This window comes from Aristolochia californica, unplaced genomic scaffold (assembly GCF_029961685.1).
Source record: "Aristolochia californica isolate CCGP_79_NKW_82.1479 unplaced genomic scaffold, dmAriCali1.0.hap1 SCAF_9, whole genome shotgun sequence".
NCBI lineage: Eukaryota > Viridiplantae > Streptophyta > Magnoliopsida > Piperales > Aristolochiaceae > Aristolochia > Aristolochia californica.
Window position 1 is genome coordinate 30,827,760 of NW_027182290.1, and position 13,175 is coordinate 30,840,934.

At 39.7% G+C, this 13,175-nt stretch overlaps 1 protein-coding gene and 1 pseudogene across 13 annotated transcripts; both read right to left on the reverse strand.

Moving 5' to 3' along the window:
* Positions 1-62: 62 nt before the first annotated feature.
* Positions 63-5,580, reverse strand: LOC137942236 (nuclear transcription factor Y subunit A-1-like). 13 transcript variants are annotated; one of them, XM_068787963.1, is made up of 9 exons: positions 5,426-5,580; positions 5,046-5,154; positions 4,667-4,857; positions 4,353-4,439; positions 4,134-4,235; positions 2,895-3,001; positions 2,677-2,739; positions 1,117-1,281; positions 63-914 (listed from the first exon to the last, which is right to left on the reverse strand). In XM_068787963.1, the coding sequence occupies exons 4-9, from the start codon at positions 4,399-4,401 to the stop codon at positions 510-512; spliced, it is 891 nt and encodes a 296-aa protein (XP_068644064.1). In that variant the 5' UTR covers positions 4,402-4,439; positions 4,667-4,857; positions 5,046-5,154; positions 5,426-5,580; the 3' UTR covers positions 63-509. The 13 variants fall into 13 exon arrangements, with proteins under 13 accessions (XP_068644064.1, XP_068644063.1, XP_068644054.1 ...); XM_068787962.1 differs by having other exon boundaries at positions 4,134-4,241; XM_068787953.1 differs by having other exon boundaries at positions 4,134-4,439; positions 5,458-5,580.
* Positions 5,581-7,135: 1,555 nt separating this feature from the next.
* Positions 7,136-10,189, reverse strand: LOC137940764 (cytokinin riboside 5'-monophosphate phosphoribohydrolase LOG1-like; annotated as a pseudogene).
* Positions 10,190-13,175: the final 2,986 nt, after the last annotated feature.

Sequence of the window (13,175 nt, forward strand, 5' to 3'; positions counted from 1 at the left end):
TCCAATTCGGTTGAATGTTAAACCATCTATTCATATCAAAGAGGAACATTTCAGCACGCATGTTGAACCAATTCTCATTCTTAAATCAAAACAAGAGAAAAAAACATAAGCTCTTGATACTTTGATAGGTGGAATTCAAAATTAAGTGCACAGTTCTCTGTCTTTTAGTTTCTAATATCGAATATCTGAATCTACTCAAGCCCACTCAACACTTCTTTTTCACATGGATTGTGGACGATAAGGACATCCTCAGATGCTTCACCTTTTTCGAACAAAAACACAGAAACAGGAAACCTACCAAGCCAAGAATGAATTGCCTTCGAAATGCCAGATAACTAGGGGATTCCCCTTACTGGTCGAATGGGTTCCACGCTTCCAGAACATCCGATCTACCTTCCTGGGTACCCATGGGGGATGCTACATACACAGGATCAAACATTGAAAGAAAGAGCGCAGTTGCAGGAAGAGCAAATGCTGGAAACACCCTTTTCATCCCTCAAGATGCAGGGTCATTGTATGGTGACAGCCCGCTGTGCGGCCTGTCCCACTAGAATGTCACTCCTCTGCTGCCCAGAGTCTCCATCTTCTTGGAAAGCTGAATGTTTAAAGCTTCCCGGGTGTTGCTGATAACATCCAGCATTGGAGAATGTACTCGGCTCAGAAGAGTCCCTCGATGTGGGCCCTTTCATTTCTTCCTGAAAACCAGCAGCAGCCTGCTGAATACACTCTGACTGCATCTGATCAGAACCCGATGAACTAACTGATTGGGTAGGATGAAATCCACAAGAACCAGCATCCTTATCCCCGGCAGGGTTAACAGCATCACCACTAAGCTTCTTCGTGTTGAGGAAACGACCACCACAACCCCTAGCTCTTCTCTTAGCATGCTGGTGGCGAGACTCGTGAAGATAAGGCTGCAAGAACAAGAACAGAAGTTGAACCCTGTTAAGTCTACTAGATCTTTCCATCTTGTACCCCTTAAAGAGAAGAAACAGAAAAGGAATGCAGAGAAGTAGAACAGAGAAGATCATTTCCTGCAAAGGTGCATGCACCACCAAGATATAACTACAACCTTTAAAGATAATAATACCAAGAATTAAGTTCCAGAAGATGAACCTTTCTAACTTTAACAAGTTTCTTTTCCAGTTCAGCTTTTGCTCTTGATTGCCTTCGCCTCAGAATTCCATGATATTGCTTTGCATTCACGAAAACGGGCTCTTCTGTCATTTCAAGTGGCAAAGGCATACGAGTATGAGGCATCCCAAGTATTTGAGGATGCACCTGAAGCAATTAGAGCAAATCATAAGACATTTTCAACCCAAATGCAAGCAGAGAAAAGGCAAATCTGGCCCAAGCATAAGACGGGACAAATACACAACCAGAAAATGTGATAGAGGTATTTTACTGGTCATGTTATGGGGTGATTACAGATCATGGTTTGTAACACATATATAATGCCTCTTAATCAGGCAAACTGCAAATCATGATTATTTACCTAATCTAACAATCTACAGAGTTCTCATACAGTACAACCTTTATTTGTTCAGAATTTTTTGAGGGTCAGGCAGTTTGCATTCAAGCCTAACCACACCAAACCCATCATAGGTTAGCAACCTTTCAAATAAACCAAGGTCATGTTAGTTTATTATGATTACATGGATCCAACCCAAGCTATGAACATTTGCAGTAAATTACAGTTTGTATCTTACAGTCTTATGCTACAAACAGTTCTACTTAGTTTGAAATGAACAAATTAGCATGGTTGCTTTTCCCAACAATTAATGAGCTGCTTAGTCCCTTGTTCCACTAGGCACACCTGTTAACAAAGACCTCCGTGCATCACCTCAAAGGAGTTCCCTTTACAATGTTACCAAATGGGATGCTCTTAGATTCTCTAAGATATCCTTATCCCCGATAATATCTACTTTTGACCCTCATTTATCTCCCAGATAAGATCTGAGAAATTTTAAGACCTACATTCTATGTGCAGACAATATTTAGACCAACTAACTAATGAGTTTTTTGTTGAACATTTCAATTGTAAACCACAAATTTTCCATTTACCCTTAAGTTGTACCAAATCAATTTGGACGCATTTTCCCAGAAATTTGGGTAAAATTATAATGTTTTCAGTGCCTAGTCACATCTCCCACTAGCACATGCATCTTCTAGTCATTATTCACTGCTTCTACCCACTTGTTCCAGCTCTTTCCATATCCTCCCCAAAGCCATCAAGATACACCATACATTAAACTCCACTGTCCTCAAATGGCTTTTTTTTGTCCCATTACATGATGGAATATTCTTTATTATATGGAGAGACTTGACACTCCATCATTGTCCAACTGGGATTTTAAAATATTGAAGGAAAGTAAAGTAGAATAAGCAGTTACCTAACATCATGTTCCTACCAAATGCGAAAACCCTCCACCCCTTCACCCTCCCTAACAACAACAAGAGGAAGGGAAAAAAAGAGAGGTAACAGTAACTTGCAGCTACACATTAAAGGCAGTTGACCAGTAGCATAAATTTACGCCACATAGACACCATAACGTTCACATTAATAATTGAAACATGAATTTAAAATTCTAGTTGATAAATTGATGCCACTAAAAAATATTTCAAACCAATTATGCAGGCATAATCATCACAAAAGAATGCCTATGAATTACACACCAGAGCCTGAGTTCCATAAGCTGTCAAAAGGCCACCATAATAAGGATCCGAGCAAGGATATGCCTGTTGAGAGTTCCAAGACATGAAAATCATTTCAGTATAGATTAAAAACTAGAAACCAAATTGATATAATCTCTTTCAGTGATCCAAAGCAAAGTAAAATTAGACAATGGGAACTCAATTATTTGTCCTTGGAGCTTTGAGAGAGAGATGCTTACAATTGAGGGACCAAGTTCCAGCTGGGTAGGTGGTACAACATATTCAGCCATCATGGGAGTTGAAGAGATGACTTGCACATGTTGGGTTTCACGGTTTCCATCAAATCCTGCATCCAATTTCTATATTAACACCATAATGTGGTATTGGTACAACTCTACAGTGAACTGAAAATCGATAACTGTTTCAGCTAAAAATGAAAATTGCTTAAGTAGCATACTACAGAAAATGAATTGCGAAACTAGAAGCAACTGTCAATTAGTATCAAAAAGGAAGACCAAAAAACTCCCTGCCCCTTGCCCCCTCCCCCTCCCCTCTAACACACTGGGAAAAAAAACCACAGGAAGAAGGAGTTTACACAACTAGGGTTGAACATTGGGTTTCACGGGGAACCTGACCCCACCCGACCAGAAACCTCGACAGGTTTTAAGTTTCACCCTACAGATCAGGAACGGGAATGAGGAGAAAAAATCCATGTGGCTTTGGAGGTGGGACGGGTTTTTCCAAACCGATCTGTCCCCAACCCTAACACGACTTTATAACTTATAAACCCTTTTTTAAAATTATAACTATATATTTAAAAATAAAAAGGTAACTTTTTTAAAAAAAATTGAGAGATTTTTTATTATTTTTATTTATACAGTATAATAGTTTTTTATATAGATTAAGCCATGGGTCGAAGAGTGGATGGGTGAGGGATGCGGTGGGGATGGGGTTACGGAGACGGGGATCGGGTAGGGGTTGCGGAGATGGTTTTTATTTTTGGGGAGTCGGGTTCAGGGTATCAAAAAACCCGATCCCAACCTGACATATGCCTACCCCTAACTGTGTGCATGTTGATTTTGAAACAACCAAAATGATCGAAGTACTTGAGACCTCAATAATATGTTGGAAAAGGTGGATTTTTGGGAATTGATTAAGGTTCTGCATATACAAGAACCTCGCTCCGGGATGATTTCAACAATGTTACACTCAACATATATCAGAGCAAAAACACCTCTTCCTTAAATTAAGGCTTGCATACTACAAGAAACACTTGGAATTCAACATAAACCCTAGCTAATGGAATGGTTGAAAGTGAAACCAAACTAGCACTGACAACCAATTCAAAATAACCAAAAGAAAAAGCAAGTTGCAGCATTTTCTGCAAGAGCATGTCATTAAATGAGACGGGCACCTCCAAATAGCCACTAAACACAAACTTCGAGAGCAGGCACTAATGAATAATGACGGAGCATTACCTGATTGGGTTGGAGCAGTTTGTGCCTCTTTATTAGTATCAGCCTCCTCGGCATTGCCACATTGAGTTGGTGGTGGGCCTGTTTTGGTCTCATTTTCTCCACCTGGAACTTCAATTGAAGGAGATTTAAGTGAGCCCTCAGTTAGAACGATAGGAGAGATGATATTATATGGAACACAACGCCACCAAGGCTGAGAACAGACTGCTGACTGTTGAAGACCTTGCAATTCAGGCTCTGTCAACCTCGTATTCTTGGGTTGTGAGTGCATGCTTCTGAAAACTCTACTTAACTATATCTCTCACTTAACTGCATCAAGAACAAAACCAGAATAAAGCAAAAGACAAAAGAAAGTAGCTAATGAAATGAGGAGATGGAAATAATGACGATGATGAAGCTAATATGACATTAGAAACAAGCACACATGAAAATGGTAAAAGGAAATGAGAAGATTATCCATATTTGGATGTCAAATAATAAGAGAAAAAGGAAAGAAAGACAAAAGAACGGCCAAATGTGAGTAACTTCAAATCAACCTCGCATGGATGAAAACCTTGCTCAACTCCTTCGACAAATTAATTATATCACAGATGTGAGTCATATAACAACGAACTTGATAGGAGATTTGTCACCGAAAAGGTATCAGACGCCCAAAAGCAATAATGAAGAGACTGAGATGGACGAGAAGAGATGAAGGGTTTGCATCGCAACAAGCTATCCGTTCAATCTGCCGTTCAGAATGCCAAATTAGATATTTTCAAAAAAATAGCATTGTCAAGTACATAAATTACAGCAAATAAGAATAGAAACAGCTCTTCGGCACTCGCACAGCGAATGACCACATCGAAGTTCTACGTGGAATCCAACAGAACATACTAAAACACATCAATTCCAAGTTCCAACATTGGGAGATACCATCAGTCGGAAGCAAAAAAACGTCTTTCCGTGGATTAAATCTAAAACTCTTTCAGCACCGAACATCAGGCAGCGTCATACAGGATCCAAAGACAATAAGATCGCAATCCTGAAACTTTAACCCAGAGTAAGGATCCTAAAGGCCGACCAAGTTTTCATGGAACAGACGAAATCCAAAAGAGCAAGTAAACGACGAGTCAATCATCCAATTCCTACTTATTCAGCCTACTATAAACTCAAACTAGGTGAAGACAACATGAAAGAAAAACAGATTAATCACCTCCTCAAGTGATAATTTACAATCCAGAAACAGCAAACCCTAATCCTGAACAAATTAACCGTATACGAAACCAATACAGTAAACTTGGGAGGACACTCACGCAGCAAAAGCAGATGGAGGAAAGAAACCCACTTTCTCTTCTGCGGAGAATCCTTGGGGCATCGATCGCTTCGTGAACCGATTCACAGTAATTCTAAGTTGCAAAGAGAGTAAAAGATGGATAATTTCTCTTCACGCAAAGCTCCCTGGCGCTTCGTTGATGAATTGACCTTTTTCTTCTCAGAAAAAAAAGAGTCCCCGTCACGACTTAGGGGAACCTGGCAAACAATGAAAAATCCTAGGCTGATGTGTAAAGACAAAAGGAGCCCTCTCACTTTTGAGATTGGCGGATGCCTCTTCTCCAAACCGTTCTCAATCAGAAATGCAAATTAAAGAAAATTATTATTAAAATGTATGAACTAATATATAAAAAAAATTATTTAAAATATTAAATAATTTAAATTTCATTAAATGCCAAATTACTAATTTTAAACTGGTCTGGCAAAAAAAAAAGGCAGGAGAAGAACGATAGAAGGGCATCTTCGTCAACTCAAATGGCAAAACCTAGTACGTCTTCGTTTGTAGCTCATGACTTGAAAGGTCAGCGACGAAAGGAAGTAAGGGCATTTGGGTCAGAGAAGAGGAAGTGGTACTTCTTGCGCTGGCGATAGTCCATAGGGTCACTCCAGAATTGACCAACCAGTGGTGGTTACTGGGGAGAATTAAGCGCAGTTAAGGGTCCACCACACGAGGCATGCGCTGACACGCGATTTGACGTCTCGATGTGTCGGCACTAAGGAGAACGCGGGCCCACGGCCGTTGGCAGCGTTAAACGTGGAGGGTAAACAAGCGTGGAGTTGGTGAGAGTTAACGGCGGAGAGGGTGACGAGGCTCCGCCGTCAGGCAGGGTTCCGTTCGCAGCCGTCCCGATTGTGTCGTGCGCGGAGGTGGCTGCCCGAATGTAGGAAGACACGCACGGATCACGTGACAGGGATTGTTACCTGACTGCCACCAGGCACGAGCTGGGAACACGACAAGCTTCAGGGCGGCTACACATGCTCAATGCTATAATCCAACACGCTTTGACTCGACTCAGCCCGATTTTGATGGGTGAAGGATGAACAAAACCCATCTAAGAATCGGACGGAAATGAGTAGCGCCACACAATGAATAGAATAAGTCATTCCTCCACAACCCTCTTTCTCTTACTAGATCTCTCTCTCTTCGTAAAAAGAAACCAGTTGTTGGAATATTTGTTTGTATCGATCGGGTCAGTCCTTGTATAAAGATCTGTGGGGTTGTTTTTCTAACAGGTTCGAACCTTTTAGCGCACTGGTTTCAACATGGTATTAGAATAGGTTGGTCCCGTATTCGAGTCTTGCTCACACTGAATTTTGTCCTAGGTATTTCTAATGAATTTGTCCCGAGTTTTCCGGTGAGTTTGTCCACGGGTTTTCCTGTGCGGAAATATTTGTTTGTATTGACCGGGCCAGTCTTTATATAAAGATATGTGGGGTTGCTTTCCTAACAAGTTCGAACTTTTTAGCGCACTGGTATCAACACCAATTCAACAAATATTCCAAAGGTTGAACCACAATAGGGTATTTGAGTATGTTGAAAATACATGAGTTTATATGTGCACAGTTCAAGCAATAATTGTTCACATAGTGGCATAACCCTTTTCTTATTTTCTAATTAAAAAACTATGTAGCCATGTTAATTTTCTGTTTTTGCATATGAGAGCTCTCTCTCTTTCTTCACTGAAGAGGCATTATTTATTCATCATATTCATGTGGGCAGTAACAGAAGAATAGACTGATAATTGGTCATACTCCTGCAAAATCATCCAATTTAACAGACCACTTCTAGGTGCAACGGGGTTTGTCAATCTGATCCAGTCCAACCAATTACTGTATCACGAATATAAAATTCATTCTTTTCTCTCTCTCTCTTTTGACCCACAGTTACCTCCGCTTTTCTGATCAGTTCTTGAGCACTCTCAGCAGAAACTACAATCTGTCTTGCAGAATTTTCTATGAATCCTTCTTCCAACCCTTTATCAAACAATGCTAGCAAACTGTTGTAGTAGCCATCCACGTTTAACAGGCCCACCTGTTGAATCATTCAGCAACTGCACAGCTTGAAGAACAGGTCTAGAAAGCTTTGAAATGATCAAACTGGAGCATGGAAGAGAAACGTCATCTTACTGGTCTTTCATGAATGCCGAACTGAGACCAAGCGATCATCTCTAGAAGCTCTTCCATAGTTCCGTTGCCACCTAGAGGACCAAAGACAGGATTAAGATGGAAAAGGGGTAAGGAATAAGTGGTGCAGAATACAAGCGAAGATGCTAGACAAGGTGGTTGTTGAATTAACATGGAAGGGCAATGAATGCATCGGCATGTTCGCCATCTCTGACTTTCTCGCGTGCATATCTGCTACTGTTTTTTACTTCGCCTACCTTCCCCGCTAGAATTTGCTATCCCATAAATGAGAAATGACGACACTAAACAAAGAAAAATGGAATCGTGGATAGAACTTCACCTCGTGCGGTAAGCCCTGGGGATCACTCTGGTAGGAAGAGAACAAAGACATGTCAAACCGAAGAATAATAAGAATTAATCACCAAGTCTTCTACAGAAGTATTGCGAGTCAATGATGTTTGCAGAAGAATGATTAAACGCGTAAATTAAAGCAAAGAAGAAGAGATGTCATTTTCCGCACCCGAGAACATGACAGCCGCCATTAAAGACAGTCTGAGAAATCAAACCCATAAGACCAACGTTGCCGCCTCCGCAGACCATGTCCACTTTTCTCTACACCTATCTGATGAAGTTGCATGAAATCAAGCATACGATAACATGAGGACAATGAAAGATTTTAAACGATAATGGATTGAAAGACAAAAAAACAGTTTGTACGTATTTATGTCATGCTCTCCATTCTTGTTCTTGCAAAAAATTGTTTCTCTTTATCTGATTACCAGCTGTTTCCCGAGCTCGAGAGCTGCATAGCTTAATGCAGGATTGAAACCTGATCTACTCCCACAGAAGACGCAAATTCGTCTAAACCTTCTTTGTTTTCCACTTAACGCCCTTTCTTCACATCCTTCCTTGCTTCGACGGAGAAAGAAGCAGCCTAAAAGAAAAGAACCCTTGGCTGATTTTCAATCTCTTTCTAAAATCTTCTTTTGTCTGCTAATTAATATGCTTCATGTTTGAGAAGAGACTAACAAGATGTAAACTCGTAAAATCTATTTTTCTTTCTTATTCATCTATTGCACACAAATACATCTATTTATATACAAGGATTACATGTAAAATAACCGGTCTTCCGGATCTCTAAAGCTAATACGGAGGACTTCTTCCTCAAGTTGGTGCATATAAGTCTCTGATGCCCAACTTGCCAAGTAAATTATAGAAGTTCTTACTGCATCCTGCTTTTGTAAGTATGTCTACCAACTGGTCTTCAGATTTAACAAACGTAAATCGAATTATCTTTGCCTCAAGGTTTTGCTTGATGAAGTGTCAATCTATTTCCACATGTTTAGTTTGATCATGCTGAACCGGGTTATTTGAAATATCAATAGCTGCCTTGTTATCGCAGAATAAGTCCATCTCACAGTTTGTGCCAAAGCCAATTTCGGTTACTAATCTCCGAAGTCAGAGAAACTCACAAAGCCCCTTAGCCATCCCACGAAACTCAGCTTCAACACTTGATAACGCTACCACCTTTTGTTTCTTACTTCTCCAAGTAACTAGGTTCCCTCCAACAAAATTAAAATAGCCTAAGGTGGATTTTCTATTTGAAATATTCCTTACCCATCAACATTTGTATAACCCTCAACCCTTAGGTGATGGTTTCTTGAGAACATGAATCCTTTTCCAAGGGAGGACTTTAGGTATCGAAGAATTTGATTCACAACATTCATATGATCTTCACTTGGACAATGAATAAATTGGCTTACTACACTTACTGCATATGCGATATCAGGTCGTGTATGGGAGAGATAAATAAGTTTTTCAACCAACCTCTAGTGTCTTCCTTTGTCTGTTGGCACTTGGTCAGGGTATTTTTCAAGCTTGTGATTTGGAATAATTGGGGTATTTGCAGGCTTACACTCCAATAATCCAACTTCTGATAATAGATTTAGTATATATTTTTGTTGGGAAAAGAATATGCCTTGTTCGGACCTAGCAACTTCGATTCCCATAAAATATTTGAGTCCTCCAAGATTTTTCATCTCAAATTCTATTGTCAATTGCTCTTAAAGTCTTGTTATTTCTTCTAGATCATCTCTCGTAATGATCATATCGTCTACATACACTATCAGGACTATTACTTTACCTCGTCGATGCTTTAAGAATAATGTATGATCTGAGTTGCTTTGTTTAAAACCATATTTTCGCATTGCCAAACTCAATCTCCCAAACCACGTTTTAGGAGATTGCTTCAAGTCATATAAAGTTCGCTGGAGTTTGCACACCGTCCTTGCTTCAAAATTTTCTATATATCTTGGAGGAATATCCATGTAGATTTATTCTTTAAGATCTCTATGGAGAAAAAACATTTTTAACGTCAAATTGGTGCAGTGGCCAATCAAGATTAGGTGCAAGAGATTACAAAACTCTAACAATGTTCAATTTGGCCACCGGTGATAATGTCTTTTGATAATCCAAGACATATGTTTGTGTATATCCTTTTGCTACTAGTCTTGCCTTGTACCGTTCAACTGCTCCATCGGATTTGTATTTGATGAAGAATATCCATTTACATCCCACTGTTCTTTTACCTTCAGGTAAAGGAACAAGACTCCAAGTCTCATTTTTCATTAATGCGTCCATTTCTTCCTTCATGGTTTGAGTCCACCTAGGGTCTTTCAAAACTTCATCAATACTTGTGGGAATATGATGTGAGGAGAGTTTATTTACAAACTTCTTGAGGGGTTCAGACAGTTGTTTTGTAGACACATAATTGACAATAGGTTATTTCAATTTGTTTCCCTTCTCTTCGAGGGAATATCTGTTCGATGGTTTTTCTCGATTGAGCTTGTTAGGTAATTCAATGGCCAATAAGAATAACCATATCATTAGAATTTTGAGGTGTGACAAGATTATTTACCTTAATGATATTTTCATGAGATGGGTCGTTGGGTACTGAGGGGAGGAGAGGTACTGCTTTATCAATTTTTGAGGATATCTTCTCTAAATCTAGTTCCATAGTGGTCACTATATTAGTATCCTTGAACTAGTCATATGTCATCCAATTTAGCTATTCTTCTTGTGTTTCCCCTGAAGAGTAGAATTGGATGTAGCGAATGAGTAGAAAGTTTCGGATTCAAGGAACATGATATTCATAGTTACATATGTACACTGAATAGTTGGATTGTAGCAACGGTACCCTTTTTGATGACTTGTATATCCCAAAAATAAACACCTAATGCACACGAATCAAGCTTCGAGCATTGGTTTATGTGGAGATTAACGAACACAACACAACCAAAAATTCGAGGGGGGAACATTAGCCCTAAGGGTAAAGAAACATAGTTTAATAGGGCCTGTAAGGGAGTCTTAAACTCAAAATTTTTGGAAGGCATACGGTTAATGAGATAGACAGGTATAGTAACAGTATGAGGCCGATGATGGCTAGGCACTTGAGTCCCAAGTAAAAAAGCTCGAGCTGTTTCAAGAATGTGGTGATTTTTTCTCTTTACAATACCATTTTGCTGAGGAGTCTGGGGGCACGAGGTTTCATGAATCAATCCATGGTGTTGAAAATAATCACAAAACTGATGATTCACATATTCTCCACCATTATCAGATCGAAGAATTCGAATATTGGTAGAAAACTGTGTTTGGATCATCTTATGAAAGGATTGAAAAATATGAAAGACCTCATTTTTGTGTTTCAACAAGTAAAACCAAGTCATTCGTGTGCAGTCATCAACAAATATGACAAACCAATGAACACCAGACCTACCATCTTTGGGGGAAGGACCCCACACATCAGAGTGAATTAAAGCGAAAAGATTATCGTTCTTATTCATAGTTAACGGATAATTGACTCGATAACTTTTGGCTAGAATGCAAGTCTCACAGTTAAAATCAAGAACTGGCAAATTCGAAAATAGATCGGAAAACATATGTTTCAAATACCCAAATGAAGGATGGCCTAATTGACGGTGCCACATCAAAATTTGTTTCACTTTGAGGTTGCTCAGGTGCCGCATGTGATATGTACGACCTACGCTGAAATCTTCCATGTAATAAAACGATATACGCTGAAATCTTCCATGTAATAAAGCCCTCTCCTCTTAGTACCAAACCCAATGATCTCCTTGGTGAAAATATACTAAATAAGATAAAATGTAGGGTAAATAAGAACCACACAATTCAACTCGTCGGTAACTTTACTCACTCATAGTAACTTGTGAGAAAGAAAGGGCACGAGTAGTGTATTAGATAATGGTAGAGTTGGTGATAACATCACTATTCCAATTCCTGTTACCGGAGATGTAATTCCATTAGCGTTGGCAATGCTATTTCACCGAGGAGCAGTGTGTTGAGAAAAATCATTTGCATCAAATGTCATATGGTCCGTTACTCGAGATTCAAGTATCCACGCTCTGCAATCATCCTCTCTAGTGGATCCAAGGAGAGTATTACTTGAGTTTGCATTCATCTGAGGAGGTTGAGTGAGATCACCGTTCAAATACCCCAGTTTGTCTTTGTCTGAGATATACATCAAACCTAGGATAGATCGAGTTTGGTTTGAGTCTGGTTTGAGTCGAGTTCGGTCCGAACCTGGTTTGGGTCGAGTTTGGTGCAGTCTGAGTCCGGTCCGGTCCGAACTTGGCCGGTCTGAGTCGTTGGGATTCAAAATTAAATCCCGCTCCCTAATTTTGGGCGGGTTTAATTTCAAAGGTTTATCGTCCCTGCGATGATGCCTCTGCGCCGCACGGGACGAGAGATCTCTCGCTGCGCAGGTCATCGTCCCCGTGAGCACCGTCGACAGTGGAGAAGCAGGATTTAATTTTGAAAGTTCATCATTGATGAGACGTTGCCTCTGAGCCACGCGGGACGAGAGATTTTTCACTGTGCAAGTCATCATCCCTGCGAGTGCCGTCGGTAGTGGGAGAGGTCTCCGACTCCAAGTTTAAGCCTCCATTCTCAACAATCCGTTTGCGTCGAAGAAGCAGTAGGCACAAGAATCTCCGTAGTCGAATTTGTCTCCCTGCGTCGTCGCCAAATCCAATCTCTCTTTCAGACCCATTTTGATAGCATGTAAACATGTAAATCTTTCTTTCTTTCTTAATCATCTATCACATAGAAATACATCTATTTATATACAAGGATTACATGTAAAATTGTTGAAAAACCATAATAGTAAATCCTAATCCAGAATTTACAACATGCCATAAAATTAGGATTGAATATAAATACCTGGATCCATTCTGAAGTTTCGTCTTTCTATTGCGGAATCACTATGACGAACGATAGTAACAGAGATTGATGTTGTGGTCTTTCTCAACTAAATCGCCTTATTCCTCAATAGGACCTTCGTCTCTCTTCCGGATGGGGAAAAGAAAAACTGTGTGTGATTTAGTATCTTGGGGACCATAACCATGTTGTGTCTCCTTATATAGGGTTCCCATAATTCCCTATGGTATCTACTTAATTAACCCATATTCATGGGCCATATCCATGGCCCAATCCTTAATGGGTTTAACAAAATTAGATCACTTAATTTCAGCCCATTCCATTAAAAATAGAAAATATAATTGCATAATAAATATGTTACCCAAATTAGAA

What these genes read in the sequence shown, in the direction of transcription:
- LOC137942236 (XM_068787961.1), bottom strand. Translation starts at nt 4,401, where the DNA reads ATGCACTCACAACCCAAGAATACGAGGTTGACAGAGCCTGAATTGCAA. An exon ending in TGGAACTTGGTCCCTCAATT is followed by an intron (nt 2,740 to 2,894) that starts GTAAGCATCTCT and finishes AACTCTCAACAG; the next exon opens with GCATATCCTTGCTCGGATCC. An exon ending in CTTATGGAACTCAGGCTCTG is followed by an intron (nt 1,282 to 2,676) that starts GTGTGTAATTCA and finishes TAATTGCTTCAG; the next exon opens with GTGCATCCTCAAATACTTGG.